This window comes from Clavelina lepadiformis, chromosome 7 (assembly GCF_947623445.1).
Source record: "Clavelina lepadiformis chromosome 7, kaClaLepa1.1, whole genome shotgun sequence".
NCBI lineage: Eukaryota > Metazoa > Chordata > Ascidiacea > Aplousobranchia > Clavelinidae > Clavelina > Clavelina lepadiformis.
This window is the reverse complement of record NC_135246.1, coordinates 15,716,714-15,740,556: the sequence shown is the minus strand read 5'-3', so window position 1 is coordinate 15,740,556 and position 23,843 is coordinate 15,716,714. Positions and strand designations below refer to the sequence as shown.

At 38.4% G+C, this 23,843-nt stretch overlaps 3 protein-coding genes across 4 annotated transcripts; 2 read left to right on the top strand and 1 right to left on the bottom strand.

Moving 5' to 3' along the window:
• Positions 1–536: 536 nt before the first annotated feature.
• On the top strand, positions 537–6,745 carry LOC143465748 (RNA-binding motif protein, X-linked 2-like). Of its 2 annotated transcripts, none has more exons than XM_076964210.1 (6): positions 537–555; positions 3,806–3,875; positions 4,734–4,904; positions 5,487–5,616; positions 5,975–6,161; positions 6,252–6,745. In XM_076964210.1, exons 2-6 carry the CDS (start codon positions 3,871–3,873, stop codon positions 6,647–6,649), a joined length of 891 nt encoding a protein of 296 aa, XP_076820325.1. In that variant the 5' UTR covers positions 537–555; positions 3,806–3,870; the 3' UTR covers positions 6,650–6,745. The 2 variants fall into 2 exon arrangements, with proteins under 2 accessions (XP_076820325.1, XP_076820323.1); XM_076964208.1 differs by lacking the exon at positions 537–555 and adding an exon at positions 1,379–1,520.
• A 7,754-nt stretch (positions 6,746–14,499) lies between these two features.
• On the bottom strand, positions 14,500–15,962 carry LOC143466196 (uncharacterized). Its single transcript, XM_076964832.1, has 2 exons — positions 14,929–15,962; positions 14,500–14,650 (listed from the first exon to the last, which is right to left on the bottom strand). The coding sequence occupies exons 1-2, from the start codon at positions 15,960–15,962 to the stop codon at positions 14,500–14,502; spliced, it is 1,185 nt and encodes a 394-aa protein (XP_076820947.1).
• A 2,749-nt stretch (positions 15,963–18,711) lies between these two features.
• On the top strand, positions 18,712–22,742 carry LOC143464690 (uncharacterized). The gene is made up of 8 exons (XM_076962617.1): positions 18,712–19,522; positions 19,938–20,147; positions 20,330–20,485; positions 20,570–20,762; positions 20,909–21,045; positions 21,201–21,363; positions 21,521–21,689; positions 21,867–22,742. Exons 1-8 carry the CDS (start codon positions 19,122–19,124, stop codon positions 22,232–22,234), a joined length of 1,797 nt encoding a protein of 598 aa, XP_076818732.1. The 5' UTR covers positions 18,712–19,121; the 3' UTR covers positions 22,235–22,742.
• The last annotated feature ends 1,101 nt before the right edge of the window (positions 22,743–23,843 follow it).

The following is a 23,843-nucleotide window of genomic DNA, read 5'->3' as shown; positions in this document are numbered from 1 at the left end:
TGTTTGATGGTAGTATAGATTATAGAGTAATCAACTACAGCTATATACACACGCAAGAAGTACGATAACAGAAGTTATTAAAGATAATAATATAAAGATACTGAATAAAGGCACAGTTCGTGGATCAGAGCTACAGTGGAAGTTCTTGTGACACAATTTACAGATGTTCAACTTACCTATGGTCTCACTAGCATTGAAGCGATTTTCAATCATCTGTTGCTTGAACACACCACCTGCTCATCTGCTTAATTTTGTTTTTTTCAACATGATTAATTGATTGATGGAAATACGGAAGTAACAATACTAATCTGGTTTGGTTGAATCTGAGTCATAGAAATCTTTTATATAAAACTACGTTTTATAAGATATCTATAAACAGAGAATTCAATTGTGGCTTCTCTTTTCGGAATTTCTCTCATTTGGAACATTAGGCCTACGGCTCGAGTTAGTGCACAAAATTGTCCTTAGGCCAGCAAAGGTTACTAGAGCTGAGGTGCACCGATATTTCGGGTAAAAAATCCATAGGTATACCATATTGACCCAAGCCGCGACCAAGTACGTTACCCAGACTTTGATTTTATAGAGCTAACGTATTTCATCGATTACAAAGCCTTGGCTTATACACATTCTTTTCTTTATTTTGTGCATACAGTAGCCTAGCTTAGGCTATACCGTAAAGGGCCAGTATGAAAAGTAAGTTTTTTATGCACCGCAAAGTGTAATTTTCAAAGACCGGTGTGCACTAGTAGGCAAAAAAACTGTGCATCACATTTGTCTGCCGTTTGATAATTATATTTCACTTACAAAGTAATTTAATTTGACACATTTTGTGCACCAGATAGCTACGTTGTAGCACCGGACATGTCCGGTACACAATGATTTCTTTCAATACAGCGTTCAGGGCGACTGATACAAGATAATTTAATTAGTTTTAAGTTTTAACATCTGCCTTTTACCCTAAACTAAACATAATAATTATACATACACTCTTCACTGTACCATGGTATCAAGTGCTAGAGTTCAGAATTCTATGGGCGATTGGAAGACTGGAAGTTAGAGACAAAAGACTGCCAGCATGCAAATGCAAACCAACTCACCTTTATTTTCGTTTAAATATTTGTAAATGGTCAAGCGTGACTTTGTTGCGAGATCAATATTTTTTCAATACTGCATCTTGCTTTCTAATTTAAAAGCTCATTTAAAACAGAAATTATGTGGAAACATTTGCGTTAGTAAAATTTATAATTCATTCATTTTTCCGAAATTTCAGTTTTGGACGGAATCCAAAAAAACACGATTTGATACACCACTAGGTAAAACTAAAACTCGAAGTTCCGACAAAAACTAACTTGGCTTTGTTTACTTTAGGAGTTTTGTCAGGTGGATGTTGACAATAAAACTTATCGTAATTATGGCCTTAGGTCCATTGCAAAATCCGCTTTATTTTCCAGTTTGCTGTAGTCTAAAGTCAACCGATTACGATTTTTAAATCTTCCGGATGCAGGTGGCAAAGAACAAAGGTAAACTACACGGAACCTGTAACCGTAGCTAATAGTAACAAGCACAAATAATACTCAAACGAACTTATAGGTTTTGTTTATAGGCTATAGCCTAGGCCAGGGATGGCGAACCACTGACCCGCGGGTCACGAAGTGACCCATCACAGATTTTCAGTGACCCACTTGTATTTTTTAAAATAATGAAATTTAAACAAATATTTAAGCAAAGAATAAATGTTTCACTAAATATTTGTAATAAGGCCCCAACCTATTTTAATCTAGTACCGTACCGAATTGCAGAGAAGATGCAGCAGCAAGTTTCGCATTAACATGTAGTTTCGCATTAACATGTAATTAAATGTATGACCCACTTTTGCTTTTTCAAGGATTAAGGTCTCTTTTGTGACCCATGCACTAAAAAAGGTTCGCCATCCCTGGCCTAGGCCTACCCACTGATCTTGTGTTCCACCATTAATTAAGAAAAATCTTCCGCTGTCCTGGGCATGCTAAGTTGAAACAATTTTTTGTCTAAGATATCTAATTTCACCTGCAAAAGGTCCGGACCTCCGACCTACCAAAACTCTTCAAATACATCAATAAGCTTGAAATTTTTGTTGTTGTTTCAATGGTACTACGACACCTTATCGAAAGACACTTTATCGAAAGACACTTTATCGAACGACACCTGATCGAAACGACAGCTGATCGAAAGACACTTTATCGAACGACAGTTAATCGAGCCGACAGTTGATCGAACGACACTTTATCGAAACGACAGCTGATCGAACGACACTTTATCGAACCGACAGTTAATCAAAACGACAGTTGATCGAACGACACTTTATCGAACCGACAGTTCAAGCAAGATTTTTGCGTGTTTCTCAAACATTGAAACAATGAGCCATTGTGATGTGCGGTCTTTGTAATGGTGTGCATTAATGAATTGTGATGTATATATCATAAAGTTGACGATTTATATTTTATATCTATATTTTATATTTGTATCATAAAGTGTTCGATTTCGCATGGCGGCCGGCCCGCCCACATATTAATAAGATATCACAAGAATACGCACGAGAATTACTAAGTACGAGAGTAACCTAGAAACCTATGCGTCGTAGACTGATGAGATTATTACAGGTTAGTAGAAACATCATCTGGCTTCCTGTATACATCATAATTGTAAAACTAAAGAAAGTGAATTTAGTGTAAATTAGGTATTTCTAAAAGTGACACATTTTTATAAATTCTTCTTGTTACGCCGCGCCCCCGCTGTGAAAAGAGAACGAAAAAGAATAGTTAGTCAAGTTATTGGTGCGTAAATGAGTAATACGTTTCAATGCGGAGAGAGAGCAAAATTATATAAATATCACAATATCTCAAAAATTACAAAATCCAACTTTATCAAACAAACATGGACAGATAGCTGAACATCACAATGACCCATTGTTTCAATGTTTGAGAAACACGCAAAAATCTTGCTTGAACTGTCGGTTCGATAAAGTGTCGTTCGATCAACTGTCGTTTTGATTAACTGTCGGTTCGATAAAGTGTCGTTTGATCAACTTTCGGTTCGATAAAGTGTCGTTCGATCAACTGTCGTTTCGATCAGGTGTCGTTTCGATCAGGTGTCGTTCGATTAAGTGTCTTTCGATAAAGTGTCGTTCGATTAAGTGTCGTTCGATAAAGTGTCTTTCGATAAGGTGTCGCGTCACGGTTTCAATATCAGCTTTCCGTCATTTTAAGGTTTTATTGGGCTGTTTTCATAGGTCTAAGCAATAGGCCAGTTAAGCTAAAATCAAAGTCAAAATAAAATGATATGCATGGTGCAGTAGAATTGATGAGAGGCTAGGGTAGAGTAGCCAATATGCAAAAATAGCTCTGTAATCAGGACTGGATTGATGAATAATGATTATGCAAAGACTTAAATTCTCATTCTAGAGATAAAGGTTATCATACCAATCATGGCGAAATCTGTCTTGTTATTTTTTGTTAACTTTTTGTAAAGCCTGTATGTTAACACCTTATATATATATACCAGTAGACCTAATCTATTTCATTAAAATGCAGTGATTATTTTAGATTTGGTTGGAAAAGGTCCTTGGAAAAAAAATATGCTCGCCTACCTTCAAATCTACTTTTTTCAGTGAAATATTTACGGCCTTCATACTGTATATATATGTAAATATTGATATGTAATTGACCAAGTTTATAGGTGCCCAGACACACAACAACTGCCACTATAACTGAGTATAACAACTATGTTATAGTTATACTATATGTAACAAATATGACCGATTTTACAGGCCTAGGCTACTAACTAATGATACGGTCTTGAAGAACTTCCAGGCTCAAACTCAGGGATTCAAACATGAAGTAAGATTATGAAACATATGCTTTTTATTGTGTCAAGGATCTTTTGCACTTCTGTGTTCAAAACCATAATGCTTTATCGCTGTAATTTTAGGCTGGTTATTAGTACGTATCAGAGTGTTGTTAAAAGATGTACAGTAAACATGATAGTATGTTAATGATGACTTATGAGGACATAATGACGGTAAGATTAAAACTTTGGCTTGTTTATGTGGGAGTGGAAAGGTAAAAGAGGGAACCGCATGTTGACTGGTATGTAGGTTTTTTTTTGTCAAAAATGTCCGATTAAAAATTACCATAGCTTTTAAGACATTCTTGTTATATAAAACCAAATAGAAGAAATTGAGATCTTTTTTACAAATGTAAGTCCTGAATGGGAAAGAGTCATGAGAAAGTCTAAATCTGCAATACTCAATTCTAATATACTTTTTCAGCTTTTTAAAACTTGATTGAACATTGGTGACTGATGATTATTTTTCATTTCTACTCATTTTTTGCCAATAAATTTCACTATCATTTCTTGTCCAACTCAACAATTTTTTGCAGCCTATACTGTAATTTGTGTTCACCTGAGTTAGTATTCATTTTTGCCAACTCTTACAGTTGGTCAAATGGTTGCTGTTTAGTGAATCTGTATAGGTTTGTATTCAGATTGACCCATCCCAACGTCTTTGCACCTAACAAGCAATCTTGATGCACACAGTTACACATTACACCCCTCGGCCCACACATTGGATTTTGGCTATGCAGTATGCACCCAGGATTGCAATTGCAACCCATTCCATCATATAAATAAGAATACTACTTAATAATACATAAATAAGAATAATTTTTTCTGACATATTTTGGTTTATGTTTTAGCATTCTTACCAAAATACGGCTTATCAATGAACTCAACGACAAGGAGCTTCGCATGGGCGTTGTTGGCTCAAGTTCATCGTGGCATAATCAGTACAAAGACAGTGCCTGGCTCTATGTTGGTGGCATTCCCTATGAACTCTCGGAAGGGGACCTAATATGCATTTTTTCACAGTCAGTAATGTCAATGAAACAGAAATAACATGATACAGCTGAACCTCGTTACTAAGTATTGTTATATCTATAGTTCATTGTAACCAATAGCTATTTAAGTAAGGAACAGATCAATCCATAAACATAAAATAACATTTAAGCACTGTAAATCACATCATTTCCCATCTTGACCAAATAACAATGTCAAATGTACGCATGAAGTGACTTTGACAATTATGTAAATAATCATATGGTGCAAAGTTGGAAAATTACCCTCACAATTAGACACTTGTTCAGATTATTCCGGATCACACCCCCAAAACCAACAAAAATTATCAAAACCCATCACTTTTCCTTCCCCAGAAGTTTAGAGTTGCGTTAACTGTTAGCGATCTTTGTGATGTAACAATTACCAACGCTTTTATCAATGAATGGATCACATGTACGTTGAATGGAAAGCAGGTTTTTTCAGGACTTGAAAATCTGAACATTGTACAGGTGTAAACGTTACGAACGGGGTATAATAACGAGGTTCGATTGTATGCATACTGTAACTTCCTATTTTTTGTTATGTTTGGCGTCACAAATTTTTAAACTTTTCAGGTATGGGGAAATAGTCAACATAAACCTGATTCGAGACAAAAAAACTGGTAAATCAAAAGGATTTGCATTTATTTGCTATGAAGATCAGAGGAGCACTGTTTTAGCTGTCGATAACCTCAATGGGACAAAGGTGAGATTTACAAAATTATTCAAAGCAGCATTCATATGAAGTTCAACAAGACCTTTGGGCAAGGCGATTTTAAAAAATCAAAAAAAACAAAAGATTTTTTACAATTAGAACTTGCACAAAGGCTAGCTCGGCACCCAGGGTTTGAGCGATGAAGAATAATTGCAGGGTTCAAGTCGTGCTAATACTTTCCTCAGTCCGAGGATATCACAGATTAGCCTATCACAAGATACCAAATGTAGTATTTAATTTTGCAATTCTAGTGGGTTTTAAGCTACACAGATATGGCCTATGTTGGCTACTTACATTCTACCCCTTGTGAAAATGGATTTCCTAATAAAATAAATTGTAATGTATGTAGATCAAAGGTCGTCAGATGAGGGTTGACCATGTCATGTCATATAAGGTGCCAAAAGAAGATGAAGATATTGATGAACTCACTCAGAAAGTAAGAGAAAAGGGAGTTGCACCAGATGTAATGGATGAGTATGAGACAAAGGTCAAGGAAGAAGTCATTGTGGAGAGTGATGAAAGTGACCATGAAGAACGTGAGATCATTTTTGAAGCAATGCAATAATAACAACGCACAGGCTTAATGCAGGCTAATAAATAACTCAAGTATTTTGAAATGAAATTAGACGTGAAGAAAAAGAAGAAAAAAGAAAAAAAGAAAAAGGGGCTAAGTTTCTTGAAAGAAACGCCAAAAGAAAAAGAAAAGAGACAACATAAGGGCAAAAAACAAGAAGACGACGAAATTAAGCATGAAGATTCACAATTTGAAAATCGCAAGAAAAGGGAACATTCTTTGGAAAAGACAAGACGCAATTCATCCGATGAAGAATTCAGGAATAAGAAAAGAGTGAAAGACGCTCACGGCAAACATGAAAAACACCACAAGACTGATTACTCTGACCGAGCAGATTTAAAGCATGATGATAGGGAGAAAACCTACAAATACAGAGATGATTATAGTCGACAAAAAGACCGAAAACATTCTAAAAACAAAGAGTATCGAAAAAGGCATCGTAGCCCATAAAACTTTGAAATGAACAGGCGCTTGGTATCTGATAGACTATTTTATTGCGTGCACAAATTGTTACAACTTACGAGATAACACAAACATTACACCGTGTGTATTACTGAGTGCATGAAAAAAAGTTAAGATAAAAATAGGTCAGCGATTGCTAAAAGTCACATTTTATACTGCAAAACGTTAACCAAATGGAATTTGGGAAAATAAGGACAGTAGCAAATAACAAAGCCTGAACAGCTTTTCATGAGGCTAGACATGTTCTTTTGGCCATGGAGTAAAACAAGCCTTCTGCTTTAAGCAAGTTTTCAAGATTAATTGTATTCAGCATCCATGTCAAGAACCCTTAGAAAGATTAAACAAAGAATTAAAATCCTGCGAACTTCATGTATTATCCTGCTTTACCAATTAACTCATCAGTCTATATTAGTATACCTTGTACTGTCCATGATGGTACGAAGCCTATGAGCTATTGTGAAAGTTGTGCAATCAGCAAAGTGGGTGTAAATTGTTGCCTGAATAAGATCATCAGTCATCATCAATCATCAGAAGAGCCCTCGCTCAGCAGACCGGTTGCTAAAGAGACTCAGCAGTTAGATACAAGTTTACATTATGTCGGCGTTGTCCAACTCGTTCAACTGCCGTCCAAGTTATTTTGTTTGGACTTTGGACAACGAATATTTATATGATTCGCAGCAAAGCTTGAAGTTGACGCGTTTATAACAATAAAAGCAGAGTAAAATAAACGTGACCTGATTTTGGACTATTACTTCGACAACAGAAGATTAACACTTGCGATCATCAATTGTTTGTAAGCTCAGAGAGGGACTGTGTTACTTAACCAATAAGTGATTGTTACCCGGAAAACAACGTTGGAATCAATTAAGTATTACTAAAAATAATCTTATTAAAACCGAGCTCAATTATTTCCTAAATAACTAAAACAGCTAAGGTACCTGTACCGAATAAGGCCCGGTCGCTAATAAGGCCCATTGCTCATATTTCGCAAACCCGTGCAAATAAATGAAAGATTTTGTCCCTACATAAAAACTAATATAAATTCATGATGGTTTACCAGATTTCATCCTTGTCACGTGATCAACCGATTCGCTAGAGCACAACAAAAATTTGATATTTGCAGTTAAGGTGGTTTTGTTAATTTAGAAAAAAAGTAAGTGAGAATTTGGCCGGTTAAATGAACTGTTGTCAGCCGGCTGAAGTTTTCATGTAACAACCAACTTAGTATTGAAAAGGATAATGCACTTTTTTTTGCTAAAATGTTTCTGATGATAAAAATGTGACATTTTTTTCGTGGATGCCACATCCGCCTAATAAGGCCCATACAAGATGCTTGGATAATTGATGTCCAGACTTCAAGAGTGGTTCCAGTCATCAGTTGGCAAATTGTTGCAGTTACTTTGATGCGCCTAGTGGAATCTTTTTAAATGTTTGTACAACTTAAAATGTGAAATTTCTAATAATGTTATATGTTGTCTATTACTATGTTTTGAATCAAAATACTCACAAAATTGGTGGGCCTTATTAGGAGCCTATGCTCCTAATAAGGCCCATTTTTTGGAATTTTTAATTTCTTTATAAAAATTTTTTGGGGGGTTGTCAGGTATTGTGGTTTTAATATGTTGTAGTCATATACCCTCACTAATAGAATACGATTTTTTAGTCTATTCTCATTTATGGTTCTTGAGTTATTTTCAAAAAAGTGTTAGGTGGGCCTTATTCGGTACAGGTACCTTATATCCAACCTGCACACCGAATGCGGGTCTTTTGAAGGTTTCGAGCGGCCCTGGTGTTGGTATCGTTGTATTACATGCACAGTATTTCATCTTATATTTAACAACTCTAACATACTGTTGTCGGTGAAATCTCGTACCGTTAGAACTTAACCGAAATAAATCGCTTTCACTCATGAAAGACGAAAAGATATACAGTACTTAGATTCTGTTTTCCTGCAAGAACTAAAACAGCTGCCGAACAGTTACGTTGCGCAATATAAAAATTACCTGTCAATATTTCAAAGTTGGGTAATAACATTCAAAAACATGTTTTGCATTAACTGAGGAAAAAAGATTTACTAGTTTATTCTTTAATATTTTCCTCTGTCTGTTTGACCTTCCTTGAAAGTGTGCTGTTAATTATTATTTTTTTCGTGTAGAAATTGCTTGAACGTCATAACGTCCTATATTATACGTGTTGTTGGTACTGTGTTTGTGTGGTTAGTAGTGTAAGTTATTCATGGTGGCAATGTGCGGCCTGATTCAACTAGTGACGTAATTTTTGGCCCACTAACGTATTTCGGTTGGACATAGCTGAATTAAAAACAACTTTTTGAGGGGACATCCCTGGAGAGAGCCAAGTGAAGTCAAACGAGCATATAGGTTTTTTGAAACAACCCGGAGATGCTATCCTGCTAACTGCCAAGCTTTCACTGATCAGCACTAGTTCATTAACACAATTCTTGTGCATAACTGACCATATGATTATATTAGCGTCGTTTGTTTGCACATAAATGCTATTGTTTGGCCCAGTAAAATCATTTCATTTTCAAGGGGACGAAAACGCTTTCTTTTGTCTGCATTTAGGAACCAGGTCAACGTTCAAAAACGACGTGTTTCTCTGTTTATGTAACCAAACTTTCTTTGACCAGGAATCTTCCCGCTCTAACGGCTAGTCACTTAGCCGGTTTTGCCTTGTTAACTTTTAATGGCATTTTACTTAATAAAAACGATCATCTCTCACTAAAACCCAAAACGTAACTGCCCACAACCGTCGCCCAGCCGCGCACAGTACTACACCAAACAAATTCCACGCGATGAAGGAATCAACGTGGAACGTAAAACACGATACTAATTTAGCCTTTGGGGTAACTACGTGAGACGTCACAAGAGATTTGATAAAAACAGGTGTACAAGAACAAGTAAAAGAACATAAACAAGTAAAATACGGCAGACCGTGAACATGCATAAAAACAACACAATGCAAAGAAAAGACGGTATATAATGTGGTGTCTACAAAACAGGTGCATAAAATAATCTCGTGACATTTACACATTCAGTTCAATGATTCTCATTTTTCGATAATTGCTAGTCTGTGCAGTGTCAAGTTTGACTCAATACAAATCGCGAAAATCAAATCTTCCCTGCTTGCGAACGCTATATGGCTTAGAATGATTTGTAATTAGACGAATAACGAACACGCGTTGAGTTATGTGATCAAACCTTTAACCAAACTGTATTGAAAATTAGTTTAGAAGTTATTAGAGAATATTTAAAACAGATATATTCGCAGTTCTTATAAAATAAATTTTATTTTTTTAAACTAAGCAAGTGATTGACGGACTTTTCATGTTGCAGGTCGACTTGGCTCTAATGTTATAGCTGTTTAGAGCCGTACGTTAATTAGCCCTAAGACGATAACCCGAAGCTTGGTGATGTAGAACTAGAAACGAACCTGTAAACGAATAAAGTTTACTTTCATTTTGCAACAAAACCATTTAATTTGATGCATTTTTTGAGATGTGAGGAGACGTTAGTAAATACTTTAAAAGAAACGCTTCGAAAGTTGATACCGGATTAGCATAAATATTTAAAACGGCGTATACGCGGTATACATATATCTGTAACCAAATTTTCTCTACCAGGTAAGCTCCCCGCTTAACGGCTAGTCGAATAGCCAGACGGTCTCATTTCTACAAGTCTTTCTTAGATAAAAACAAGGGTCTTCACTTTATTAAAACCAAACGTAGACCAACTCAACTCAACCAAAACACAGAATTAATCTTAGCCACATAGCAAGAAAATAAGCGTGGGGCGTTAATTACCAAATAGGTCTGCAGGGGTAGTGCGGTGACGCGGAACGAGAAACAAGCTAAAAAAACCCTGCACGTGTAAATAGTAAAGAAGTGCGACAGTGGGAGAGAAGTTATGAAAACGGACAAGCACACGCAAGTACGCATAAATGAAGTAATGAACAGCATCTATAAAAACGGCTGACACACACACATTGGATTAAATTACTGTATAACATAATGCAGCAGAAAAACAGTGCACGCACACACTAAGGTAAAAACTCCCTAACAGTTTACGGGGTAGTAAATATAAAACAAACACTAAGTAGTTATAAACAGCTTACACCGTAAACTAGTGCTTTACAAACCGGGTGTTACAACGTTAAAATGCAGTGCTTATAAAACAGGCGTGAAAAGATATTCTCGTGACATCCCCCCCAGACCAGTTCTTTTCCGGCCCCGGAAAAATTATTCATTATCCGGGTAAAAACGTGTTTGTCTTCGAGCTCGCCGTGGCGGTAGGTTTCTTTCCGTCATGGCCGAAGTGGTCTCGCTGGGAATGGGGCCGTTCTCTACGAGGGCAGGTTGGCTTGTCTCTATTGTCTCGTTATTGCCCTCCTCTGTGATCCTGAGTTGCCCAACTGCCGAGTCTTCCCGTCCTTGACTACTGGATAATTGCTCAGTCGCGCTCGTATTGATTGATGTAGCCTCGGATTCTCCGGTGGCGGTATCCGTTGAATTTTGTGGTATGAACACCAAACCTTCAAAAGGAGAACAGTGGTTAATGCCATTATCCGGAACATGATCGTACGGGAGTTGATTGTCACGCCTGTCATCACTATGAACCCTTAATTTCATTCTGTTAAAATGAACCGTTTGCTCTTTGCCGGCTTTGTCTTTAATAGTATAAGTGGGATGTCGCGCGTTCACTACCGTGAAGGGGCCCTTGTAAGGAAGATGAAATTTGCGATATTCTCCCTGTGGGACCACTTGGTCTTTCAGCCATACTTCTTTCCCCACTTCAATTGGTAGCCCCCTTTGTCGTTGGTCGTAGAGGTCGGCCATCTTCGTTCGTTGTTTCCGTAGCGTTTCCCGCACCGTCTTTTCTGCAATCTTTAACCGCGTTTGTAAATCCTGAATAACCGACGTTTTTAGCACTACACCGGTCGGTGTGCCCAATAAATCCGCAGGTAAACGAAGCGTACGACCAGTTAATAAGAAATGCGGCGATACACCTGTGCTGTCGTGGACGCTCGCGTTATAGGCCGCCACGACGGCTGACAAAGCTTGATCCCAACTACGTTGATCCTCCTGTACGTAATTTCGTAACATGGTGATGATAGTCTTGTTGTTTCTTTCAACTCCCCCGTTCCCTTGTGGATGATAACTTGTGGTCCTTGTTTTCGAACAACCCATCAATCGTAATAGTTCTTTGAAGACCTCGCTCTCAAAATTCCCACCCCGGTCGCTGTGGATAACATCTGGTACACCATGAACTGTGAACCATCGGTGGAACAAGACGTCCGCTGTGGTTTTTGCTGTTTGATTGCGCATGGGCCAGGCCCTTACATACTTGGTAAATAAATCGCACGCCACCAAGATGTATTGAAAACCTGATGATGTCATAGGTAGAGGTCCCACGACGTCTATTTCTACTCTCTGCATCGCCCTATCTTCCGTGGACGGAACCAACCTCGCCCTTGGCTCGGCCGGCGGTTTCTTGTTCCTTTGACATACATCGCAGTTTCGGCAATATTTTTCGGTGTCCTGTCTCCAACCAGGCCAATAAAATTTTTCTTCTACTTTGTGGCAAGTTTTCGTCAACCCTAAATGAGCCCCGCCAAGAACGCAATCGTGTAGTGACTGCAACACAGACAAACGCATAGGTTCCGGAGTTATAAGTCGATAACAGTGTGTTCCCGGTAAACTGCGATTACTATTCGCCCAATAAACAGGGCCGTCAAAAGTGTGTAAACTTCCAAATTGGGCCCATAGATGCTTAGTCATTCTTGACAAGTTTTTAACATGTTTGTACGGAGGTCTTTTCCCCAACTGTAGCCATCTCAAAGCGGGGGCAATCTCTGCGTCCTCTTCCTGTAGATTCAGTACTTCATTCGGAAGAAACCCGATGTTGCCTCTAAGATCTATGTTGTTGACTGTTTGCTTGGAATCTTCGAGGCTTGTTGCAACTTGTTGGTCATGCCATTTGTAGGGGAGGTTCACCTGTGTACCTTCGTTAGGGCGTCGACTCAACGCGTCAGCGTTTTTGTGTTTTTGTCCTGGTCGATGGAGTAGCTCAAAATTGTACTCGGCAAGGTGTTCTACCCATCGAGCGCATTGTCCATACAACTCCTTTGACTGCCATAACCAACGCAACGATGCATGGTCTGTCCTCAGCAAAAACTTTTGACCTAGGAGGTGACACCTATTCAATTTTGTTGCCCAGACGACCGCCAGAAGCTCTTTTCGAGTCGTGGAGTAGTTCTTTTCTGCTTTCCCTAGAGATCGGCTACAATACGAGATCACACGCTCTCTGTCATCTATGACTTGTGACAGAACAGCGCCAATTGCGTTATCGGATGCATCGGTGTCGAGAATAAACGGCTTGTCGTAGTTTGGGTATGCCAGCACTGGTGCGGTACACAGCAAACGCTTCAAAGTAGCAAAGGCGTTCTGATGCTCTTCGGTCCACTGAAACTTCTTGTTCTTCTCGGTGAGTTTGTGCAACGGTGAGGCAATTTTGGCATAATTTGGAATAAACTTCCTATAATATGATGTCAGACCTACAAACTGTCGAACGTGTTTCACGGTGCGAGGTATCGGCCAATTCGCGACTGCCTCTAATTTCTCGGCGTCACACATCACGCCTTCCTTAGAAATTTTATGCCCCAAAAATTTCACCGATTCTTGAAAAAGGGAGCATTTGGACGGTTTCAGTGTTAAACCGGCTTCTTCCAGTCGATTTAGAACGTCGCTTAAACGAGACATGTGTTCCCCGAATGTGCGACCATACACGATCACATCGTCTAAATATGCTAAAGCGCCGCGCCACTCCAATCCATTTAGAACGATGTGCATCAATCGTTGAAATGTAGCCGCCGAATTGCTAAGACCCATCGGCATAACGTTCCATTCATATAACCCCATGTGGGTGGTAAAAGCCGTAACCTCGCGGGACCTGTGATTCATGGGTATTTGCCAATACCCTGAACGCAGATCCAGAGTAGAAAAATAAATGTTACTCGACAATTCGTCCAGGCTCTCGTCGACACGTGGGATTGGGAAACTGTTCTTTTTCATCAGGTCATTTACGCGCCTGTAATCAACACAAAACCTCACCTCGCCCGATTTTTTTCGTACAAGAACAATGGCGCTGGACCAAGGGGATGTGGATGTGCGAACCAAGCCTTGCTTCTCCATTTCCGTGAGGATTTCTTCTACCTTTCGCTTGTCTCGAGGGGGTATTCGGCGATGCGGTTGTCTCACGGGGGCGCTAGTCCCAATATCGACATGGTGTTCTATCAAGTCGGTTTTGCCTAGATCGAATTGACTGGTCGAAAAACACTTCCAATGCTTCGATAATAAATTGAGTACTTCGCGACGTTCACTCTTAGACAGCTTCGTCCCTAAATCTACGCCTTCTTCGATAGCTTGCAAGTGATCACGCTGGGGTTTAAAACGATGTTCTTCTACCGACGCTACGGAACATCTTTGGTCGGAGTTCACAATGCATCGGTTATTATTACAGTCACACGTGGAGTTTAATCTCGAAACTAAAGCGCACGTGCCGGGCTGGTAAACATCACCTCCGCCGAATACAGAGACTGGATGTAGGGTGGCGACCCTGGTTCCGTTGACTAATCTGACTTCGTCATCACTGAAATTAGCCAATCGAATGGGGACCTTTCCGTTCTGAACTTGCGTGAGGTAGTTACCCGCTAGTATCCCATATTTATCATTCAATCGGAGATTACCTTCAACTAGTGCCGGGAACTCAACGTCGGGTATCTTAATCATCGGATCCATACAAAATATGCCAGAAGTACACACCTCAGTGGAAGCGGGGACGATCAGGTCTTCGACGATATAAACCTCGTTTCGTTGTAAGGTCACTCTTCCATCGAGCAGGGGTGTTGACGACGATCCGGCTTCTAGAGTTTTGTCCTTGTAGCAGATCCGGCATTGGTGATGCTGGACGAAATCTAACCCAATGATGAAATCTTCCGTGAGTTGATTAACTACGTAGATTTCGCACTCTGTGATCAAACCGGCCACTTGCACTGATAACGTGACAAGGCCTAACACCTGTAGGGCCGTCCCGCTAGCCGTAGTTAACTGTGTATCTAACGTGGGGCCTAGTGTGGTACTCGGATTTTCTGATGAAACTTTATCGAACAAAGTTTTAGACATGAGTGATACGCTGGCTCCCGTGTCTACCAGAGCACAAATGGGCACAGAACACAACATCATATTAACATACTTGCATAACCTTTTCCGGTAATGTTGTTGAGCGGGTGTTGCGGTGGCTGGAGCAGGCGGACAGGATCGATTCCAACTTAACTTTGATCTGTTTACATCACATGCGTTAGTCCGAGGGTTGTGATTCGTAGCTAGGCTTTGACGGTTTAGGCAATCTCGCCTAAATGAATCATATTTAGACGGATTTGCATTTGAACGTGGGTTGTTTAGGACCCCACGTGTTTTATCGGAAGGGGACTTACGGTTTCGGTATCGTTGATTTCTTCCTTCAGACGGACCCGGTGCGCGTGGTTTCCAATGGAGGCGATCCACGTCTCGTTGTAAAGTGTTCACTTGCGTTTTCACTGAAGACACAGTTTCGTCAATACTTGAAATCCGGCCTTGAATATTGTCATTAAACAATTTTATCTCGCCACTTATCTTAGCAAGTTCATTCTTCATCAAAACAGTCGCTTCGTCCTGGCGGCTTTTGTCTCCATGTGAAAGTCGAGCGACAGTGAACACGTCTGAACACGGAGTCTTTTCCGAGACGTCCAGGGCAATGGCTCGGGCGCTGGTAATGAAGAAGTCTCTGCCGATCTCTAGGTCTGCGACTAAGGTTTCCGATATTTTGCGGTTTCTCAAACCCCGGATCAATGCCAAGTAGAGTACCTCATTTTTTACAGGTGCTTGATCTGCACTGGCGTATGCCATGTCACCCTGTTTCCGCAAAGCGTAGACGAATGATCGTGTAGATTCGTCCGGTTTCTGTACCCTATCCAAAAGGCTGTTTTTTAATCTGCTGATTTCCGCCTTTGATCGCCCTGCTTCTGAAGCCCTTTCCACCAACTCGTCGAACTCTAAGTCGTAGACGGAGGCATCTTTCCCTTGAATTTCCCAGACAAAGTCCTTATCGAAACTTTCAATGAGGAGGTGTTTCTTAAAATCTTGATTTGCCCTAACGCTGGCGCAGTAAGAGTTAAAAACTTTGAGAAAGTCTTGAAAGTCTTCATTGGACTTATATCTTAGTAGAGGCAACGTCACATTAAAAGCCATACTGGTAAACAATACCTTGATACCTTGATACCTTTTTGACTGCGGGATCCTGGCGCGCTCGCCAATTGTAACCAAATTTTCTCTACCAGGTAAGCTCCCCGCTTAACGGCTAGTCGAATAGCCAGACGGTCTCATTTCTACAAGTCTTTCTTAGATAAAAACAAGGGTCTTCACTTTATTAAAACCAAACGTAGACCAACTCAACTCAACCAAAACACAGAATTAATCTTAGCCACATAGCAAGAAAATAAGCGTGGGGCGTTAATTACCAAATAGGTCTGCAGGGGTAGTGCGGTGACGCGGAACGAGAAACAAGCTAAAAAAACCCTGCACGTGTAAATAGTAAAGAAGTGCGACAGTGGGAGAGAAGTTATGAAAACGGACAAGCACACGCAAGTACGCATAAATGAAGTAATGAACAGCATCTATAAAAACGGCTGACACACACACATTGGATTAAATTACTGTATAACATAATGCAGCAGAAAAACAGTGCACGCACACACTAAGGTAAAAACTCCCTAACAGTTTACGGGGTAGTAAATATAAAACAAACACTAAGTAGTTATAAACAGCTTACACCGTAAACTAGTGCTTTACAAACCGGGTGTTACAACGTTAAAATGCAGTGCTTATAAAACAGGCGTGAAAAGATATTCTCGTGACATATCTTGTTCAGTTTCATTATCGGAAAGAAATTTTCTTTTCAGTTATCCAAGAAATGGACGCAGTGTGTGGATTAAGAACAGCAAATAGGACAGGCTATAAGTTCCTGGCAAGATGATTACAAACTACTGCATAAGGTGAAGTTATATAAGTTATAAATTGTGGCGGACGCAGAAAAAGTCAGGAATCGACAGCCGTCTGGGCGTAGACTGGCAGATAAAATTGATATCGGATAGGAATTCATTCTACTCACTGAAAAGGCTGATAGAGAGAACGAAATGCTGATTTGGTCATTATAAACCCGTATTAATCTCCTTTTTAATTATACTTGAAAATTGATGAATAACCCTTGTTCTACAGAAAACGAATTAAATATTTTATCCTCACCTTTCTTTTTAATGATGTATCGTTGTATTCCATTGCAATCAATGAAAATTCAATACGAAAAAGTAGAATGGCGACAGGTCTACGTAAAAATCTGTCTTGCGACGTTGGATTACTTTGATTTGATTTTTAGATTACTTGAAATAAAAGAAATAGAGAGTTTTTTTATCATCAACACTCCAAGGATCCCAATGGGTAATACAGTGATACTCAAACTTTTTTCGTTGCGACGCCTTTGGAAAAGTTTGCTGGACTCGCGACGCACAAGCGGTAAGAATCTAATAAAGACGCGTATTATCAAAGTTGTAATTATTGATACAACAAAAATAGAAATATAAAAAAATGTCATTTAATCTAATGTTTGAGCTTGCTTGCTTTCGCAAATTTTATCGAATCTTGGGAGAATTCGAATTCATGTGCCAGGAGATACTAAATTATTGTGCGACGAAATTATATATTGTTATGAGCTGATAAAACGTTAACTACGAAACAGAATTATTGTGTGACGCTCTTGGAAAATTAAAATTACGCACCAGGGCGTCGCGACGCGCAGTTTGAGAACCACTGGGCTATGCAGACAATGGAATACAGTTTTGAATTCAATATTCAACTGGAAATGCTACACCAAATGAACGTTATGACGTTATAATTAAAAAGTAATGTGATTGTTATCATGTCAGACACAATTTTAGATATTTTTTATTAAAATTTGGTACAAACGGAAGTTTAAGTCTCATGTACCTTTAGGAGTGAATTGTTTTATAATACAGTATTTTATTGGTTTGAGTAAAAGATTGAATAAATATTGTGTTATATTATGCTGAGTTTTATCTAAAATAACAACGAAAGTTTAAGTTACATGTAGGCTACTCTTAAGAGTTATTGTTTGCTAATGTTTTTTTTGTTGAGTAACAGATAAACTATCTGTTATATTAAACTGAGCTTTTTCCAAAATAGCAACCTAGTTAAAAGTTAGTTCGAAGCAAAAAACCGTAAGAGAACTTCTTGTTGCTCAAAGAGAAACTCCTGTTGTAAGTGAGGGGCAAGTTCATAAACACTTTGGCTTTAAATTAAAGAGCTGTTGTCAGTAAACATACTGGTGAAAGGATTTTTAACAATGTATGGTGGTTGTTAAGCAGTTATTACCAAAATTGTTTTGCAAATTTGACCTGGTATTAGGACACACACCAGTGATTATGACGTCACAAAGTAAAAACAATACGAGTGAGGTATATACTAGGTATGGTAAGCTAGCTAACGCATTTTGGATGGAATACGTCTCCATAGGTAGATGATTAGTAGCAGGTTATTTATTTTCAGCATAGGAATGTCACAGGTGACAGCAAATAAACTGGTAAAGCATTCTTGTTTTTACCACGGTTACCGGTACCGGACTAGGCTAAAGCCAACAGCCAACACTGAGCTGTGCTGTGGGTTAGCAATTACTTTAACTAGTAATTACTTTAATTACTTTAACTAGTATAATGTAGTACTGTACAAATAAACCAACGGTAAGCTAATTTAAGCTTATTTAACGCAAAATGTTCCTGTTGTACACTTAAGTACAGTATAATTATACATAATACTCTTTACTTGTCTGTCACTGCTGGTAACATTATATTCATACTTGATCGAAATATCTGAGTCATCCCTATTTTTTTATTTTTTATTGCGACGTATTAAGAACCGCCATCTTCGTCATAATTAAGCGATGAATTTACGTTTTTTGCCACTATTTAATGGCAATAACTGCTTATCCACTACATATTAGTACAAATCCTTTCACTAGTATATTAACTGACAACTGCTATTTAATTTAAGGACCACTTGTTTTGGACTTGTCCCCTCACATTAACATTTGTTAGTGATTGTCTGGAAACTCTGATTACCAATTTCAGCGTCACCCACATTCATTATTGGCTTGTCCGTTGTCACGTTAAAAACAATGAACTTAAGAAAATATCATAAGATCAGCAAAGTAATCTGTTTGACAATATTTTTAAATAAATTAATTAAATAAATAAAATTTAAATAATTAATAACAGTGAAACTGCGTGCGGCGCTGACAAAAAGATCAGCCGTATACGTTTCCTCTTTGTCTTCATTTCCATGAATCCATGTATACGTTTATACGATATAGGACTGGAGGTTATGCTTATCCAAGCCGTAATGAACTATTGTCGGTATTGTGTAATAGTTGCGGTAAAAGCATGGTGGATTTTATCAGCAAGCAAGGACTTAGCAGAGGGAAGCTGCTTATTAAAGGGCAGGAATTATTGCAGCTGCAACGATAGAAGTAAAACGGTCACTTGCTCAAGGTTCGAGCTGTCTTTGGATGAAATGTTGTTGCCCGCATTGATTCCGAAACACGTCAGAGCACTGACTTTAAGAAGGGGCTCCTCTAACACGAGAGTGACGTTAAGTCCGTTGCATCTGGCGAGATTTAAATTATTAGAAAACCTCAATCTTTCGCAAGATCTTATCACCGGTCTTGAAACCGATACTTTCAGGTAAAATTTTGCAAAATTTATTCAATTCACAGCAAGAATTTTCTTATAACTTATACATGATTTTCTTGTAAATAATAACAAAGGTGTTTCTTACCAAAGCCAAAATTATAAATGTCTATTATATCGGAAAAAAACTTTGCAGGTAAAACATTAACTCAACCTATAGAAGTGAAAAATTTAAACCGAAATTTTCCACTGTGATCTATCTTATTACTGCATTTCACCTTTATTGACTGGAGTTAGCGTCTGACAAATCTTTTTTGTCCTTGAAATCCCTATCTCCAACATTATAGTAGACTACTACAGACTACACCCTGCCGGTGGAAATGTAATCACTTCAACTGTAAAAGATCAAAGAGTATAGTTTTAACTTGAATAAAACTGGTCACGTATAACTAATTACTGGCTTTTAAAGAGATTTCCAAAGATTACGTTCTATCAACTTGAGTTCAAATCGGATACGAGTGTTGAAGCCAGATACTTTCAGTGGTAACTTACCCACTCTGAAAGAAATCGATTTGACCAAGAATAAGATCATAGCGCTTATTGATGGCAGCTTTGCCGCGGCGAAATCTTTGCAAATTTTGGATCTACGTGACAATCCAATTGGATTTTTATCAGATTGGTAAGTGCAGTGACCCTTTAAGACTAAGTAATTCCAAACCCTTATATAGGCTACGTCATACGTTATTTACACTCATTGAACAGAACACCCTAAAACAACAATGATTGATAATATTTATCATGTCTTTACCTCTAATATTTTTGTTTTAACAATAATTCTACTGAGACCAAAAACAATTTTAGTGCTTTTGATGGGCTGTCAAAGTTGAGGATTTTAAAGCTCTCCGGATGCAAGATGAGATGTTTTCCTGTTCCACCGTTTCGCCCTCTCATCAGTCTGCAGTCATTCGAAGCCTCAAAGATGAATTATATTCGTGAAATCCCTGATCATCTTTTCAGGTTTGCAAAAGTCTCAAACGCTTAATACCTTAAATAATGCAGGCTACTATAGACATCAGCTATAAAATCAATTTCTATTTACAGGGAAAATAGAATGCTGACGTCATTGCACTTCAGTAACATGCGACGCCTGTCCAAGGTCGGGAACGATTCATTCGTCGGACTGGCTACGCTACGTCACCTAACTTTGTACGATTGTAATTTAACCCGAATACCGAAAGCTCTGCAACGACTGGTATCACTAAAGACTTTAAATCTGTCGATAAACCCAATCGAGGTATTTCGAAGTACGAGGATATAAGTTAGATAAATGTGCTCACCGCTCAATGTGTACTTCTTGAATGCTACTTATAGGTCTGTTGTTGTAGTCTATTTTTGCAAATACTAGGCCTATCATGTATCATTAAATATCTTTGTTCAAAGATGATTCGTTCAAACGATTTTTCGGGCTTAGTAAATTTAGAAAGACTCATTCTAAGGCAAAACAAGTTACACGTCATCATGTCAACGTCGTTTCGCTCTTTACAAAATCTAAAAACTTTGGATTTGACGAATAACAGGTATTATTAACTCAAGATGAGAACTCTCTGCTCAATATTTTTGTGATTTTGAGAAAAGTTGTATTGACCATAATTACGTTGGACTGTGCATTGAAATTTTTCCTTGTTCATGGAAGTACATTGATTGCTTTAAAGCAAACTATGCATCTTTTTAGATTAGTAACACTGAGGCGCGATGCATTTCCCGCAAATTTGAGTAATCTGGGCACGATGTTTCTGGACCGTAACATGTGGACTTGTGATTGTCGAATCAAATGGATTATGATTGAAACTCACTTTAAACCGGTTTCTAGTTGCAACACTCCGCCCGAGCTACAAGTAAGATAAGCTACAAGTAGCCCTCGATATCCACCGTTGTTAAATGCTTTAGCTTAATGGGGTACAAATTTTTTGTCAAATCAGGTTCATCAGTCAGCGTGGCATAGGTTATACGGTTGTTTATGTATAGTTTATTGACTTTAATTGTTTATTTTAGGGCATGAAATTTGACACGTTGCTATTTCTATCCCTACCTAAATGTTTGGCGCCGGCAATTAAATCTTCGATGGTAACTGAAACAATAATACCTCTTGGATCTAACGTAAAGCTTCCTTGCGTGGCAACGGGGACTCCCCAGCCCATCATCACATGGCATACACCTTTGGGTGAGTTGGAAAATTTGTTAGAATATGGCCATTTATTCGTACACAATTTTTTCTTGTTGGGAGACTATTTACTTTACATTAGGCTACGTAGATATAACTGGGCTTTACAGTAACTAATTAAAGCCTTACCGGTGATTTTACTGTAGTTAATGAATTTTCATCAACGTTCTATCGCAGGTCAACAAACGCTTATTAACAGCCCGCCTTCAAGTGGCGAAGTCACTTTGTTCATATCCAACGCCACTGCAAGCCATAGTGGCATTTATACTTGTGTTGCAACAAACGAAGCTGGTAAAGATTGGAAAAATGTCACTTTAGAAGTGTCTAAAGTGCATACGTCGACGTTCTTTCGACCGGGCAAACTTCCAATCTCTAACGATTACAAAAAATACGGTGTAACATCACTTTTTCTTATTGGTGGGATGTCGTTATCGGTAGTAGTAGCTATTTTACTGGCCATTTGGGGCACAATTAATTATACAGAAAAACAAAAATTGAAGAATAATGTGCGCAGTATGCCGCGCCCAAACGAGTCGAGAATATGAAAATTGCGTAAAATACAAAAAACAGCGCAATTATAGGTAGCCATGATTTTTTTACAAATTTATAAACATGTTATTAGTATGGCATTAGAGGGACATCAGCATACTTATATAGTAAAAACGTATGTGTTGTACCTTGTACGGTAACATATGTACTGGTGATGCATGTAATTGACTGTAATTGTAATGTAATGACAGTTATCTGTAATTGACACTGAAAACCAGTGTTGTAATGACTCGAGCCTCGGAAAGTAACTTGACGCAAGTAATTAAATCTTAGTTATTAATTTATTGACCAACTGAAATACAAACATTTGATTTCGTTGCGAACGATCGGTTTAAGGGATAGCCAATGACATGGCTTGATTTGACTTGCGTTATATTTTAACTCGACTTGATCCAATTAGTAATTTGACTCGACTTGACTTAAATCAACTTCTCAAATGAATTGACTTGGCTCGAATCTTAAAAAAATAACTTGGTTACAGCACTGCTGAAAACACACCTGCCCTGTTATCAGGTAAACTGTATGCTGATTTGTCATCGGATATTTTTGTTATTTTTCCGTGATTACAAGTTTTCCCTCTTCTATTTGCCACTTTTATACTCATCATTTTTACAGCTATTTCAAAAATGTAGGCTATAATCTTTTTTTATTATGTTTTCGCCCAACTTTCCTGATTTACTACGAGAAAAACTGCTTGTACAATAGGTTTCGAAATTAATTACAATACGGATGTTAGTTGATTAAACTTTGACTGTCTAATGCCACTGCAAGTCAAAGCGGTGGTGAACTTATACGTGACAAGTTGAGTGCTTCTCACCAAACGATACAGCAAGAAGGTATAACTAAGAGTAGACCAGAATGTTGTCAACTAGGGTGGGGTGACAGCATCATAACGAAAAGTGAGCTATGATAAGACAGTAAACTGCAAAATAATAGAAGTATTAAAATCATGGTTTAACTGTATTTTTATCGTTGCAAACGAGGTCAGAGGGTTGGAGTTAATAGGCATGAACTCACAACCCATCAATACTGAACTTAAACCGCCTTTCCGCCTTTACGGTATGATAATGTTTTTACTCGGACTGAGGAAAGTTATTACACAACTTAAATTTGGTGACGATTCTTCATCGCTCGAATCCCAGTAGGCTATACGTGAAAAGCTTGTCTTTGTGCAAGTTCCGGTAGACGCATACCTGTTTTATTTACAGTATATAGTGTAGGCCTATTGTCCGATTTTGAAACTGTTCCCCAAAGGCAAGCATCACTCTTACCCTCTTAACTCAGCGCTCTAATCCCTCCAAGACGGCTTCAGACGAAGTATCGCAGACAAAACTGGATAGTTGTTCATACAAGTTTACCTGATCTGACCATTGCTTAAGGCAACCTAGCCATTGTAGGTCTACTTCTTCGCTTCTTTAAGGAAATGGCAACCCGAACGTATCAAACATATCCTTGTGACCTCACTTTTCTTTGGAATTTCCGCATTTTATCGACCATTTGATGCTTGACAAATAATATAGGGAAAAACGAAAATTATATCAACCCATGGTCGATATAAAGCGACCAAACTGGAAAAAAACAAGATTGTTGTAAAACAGATATATT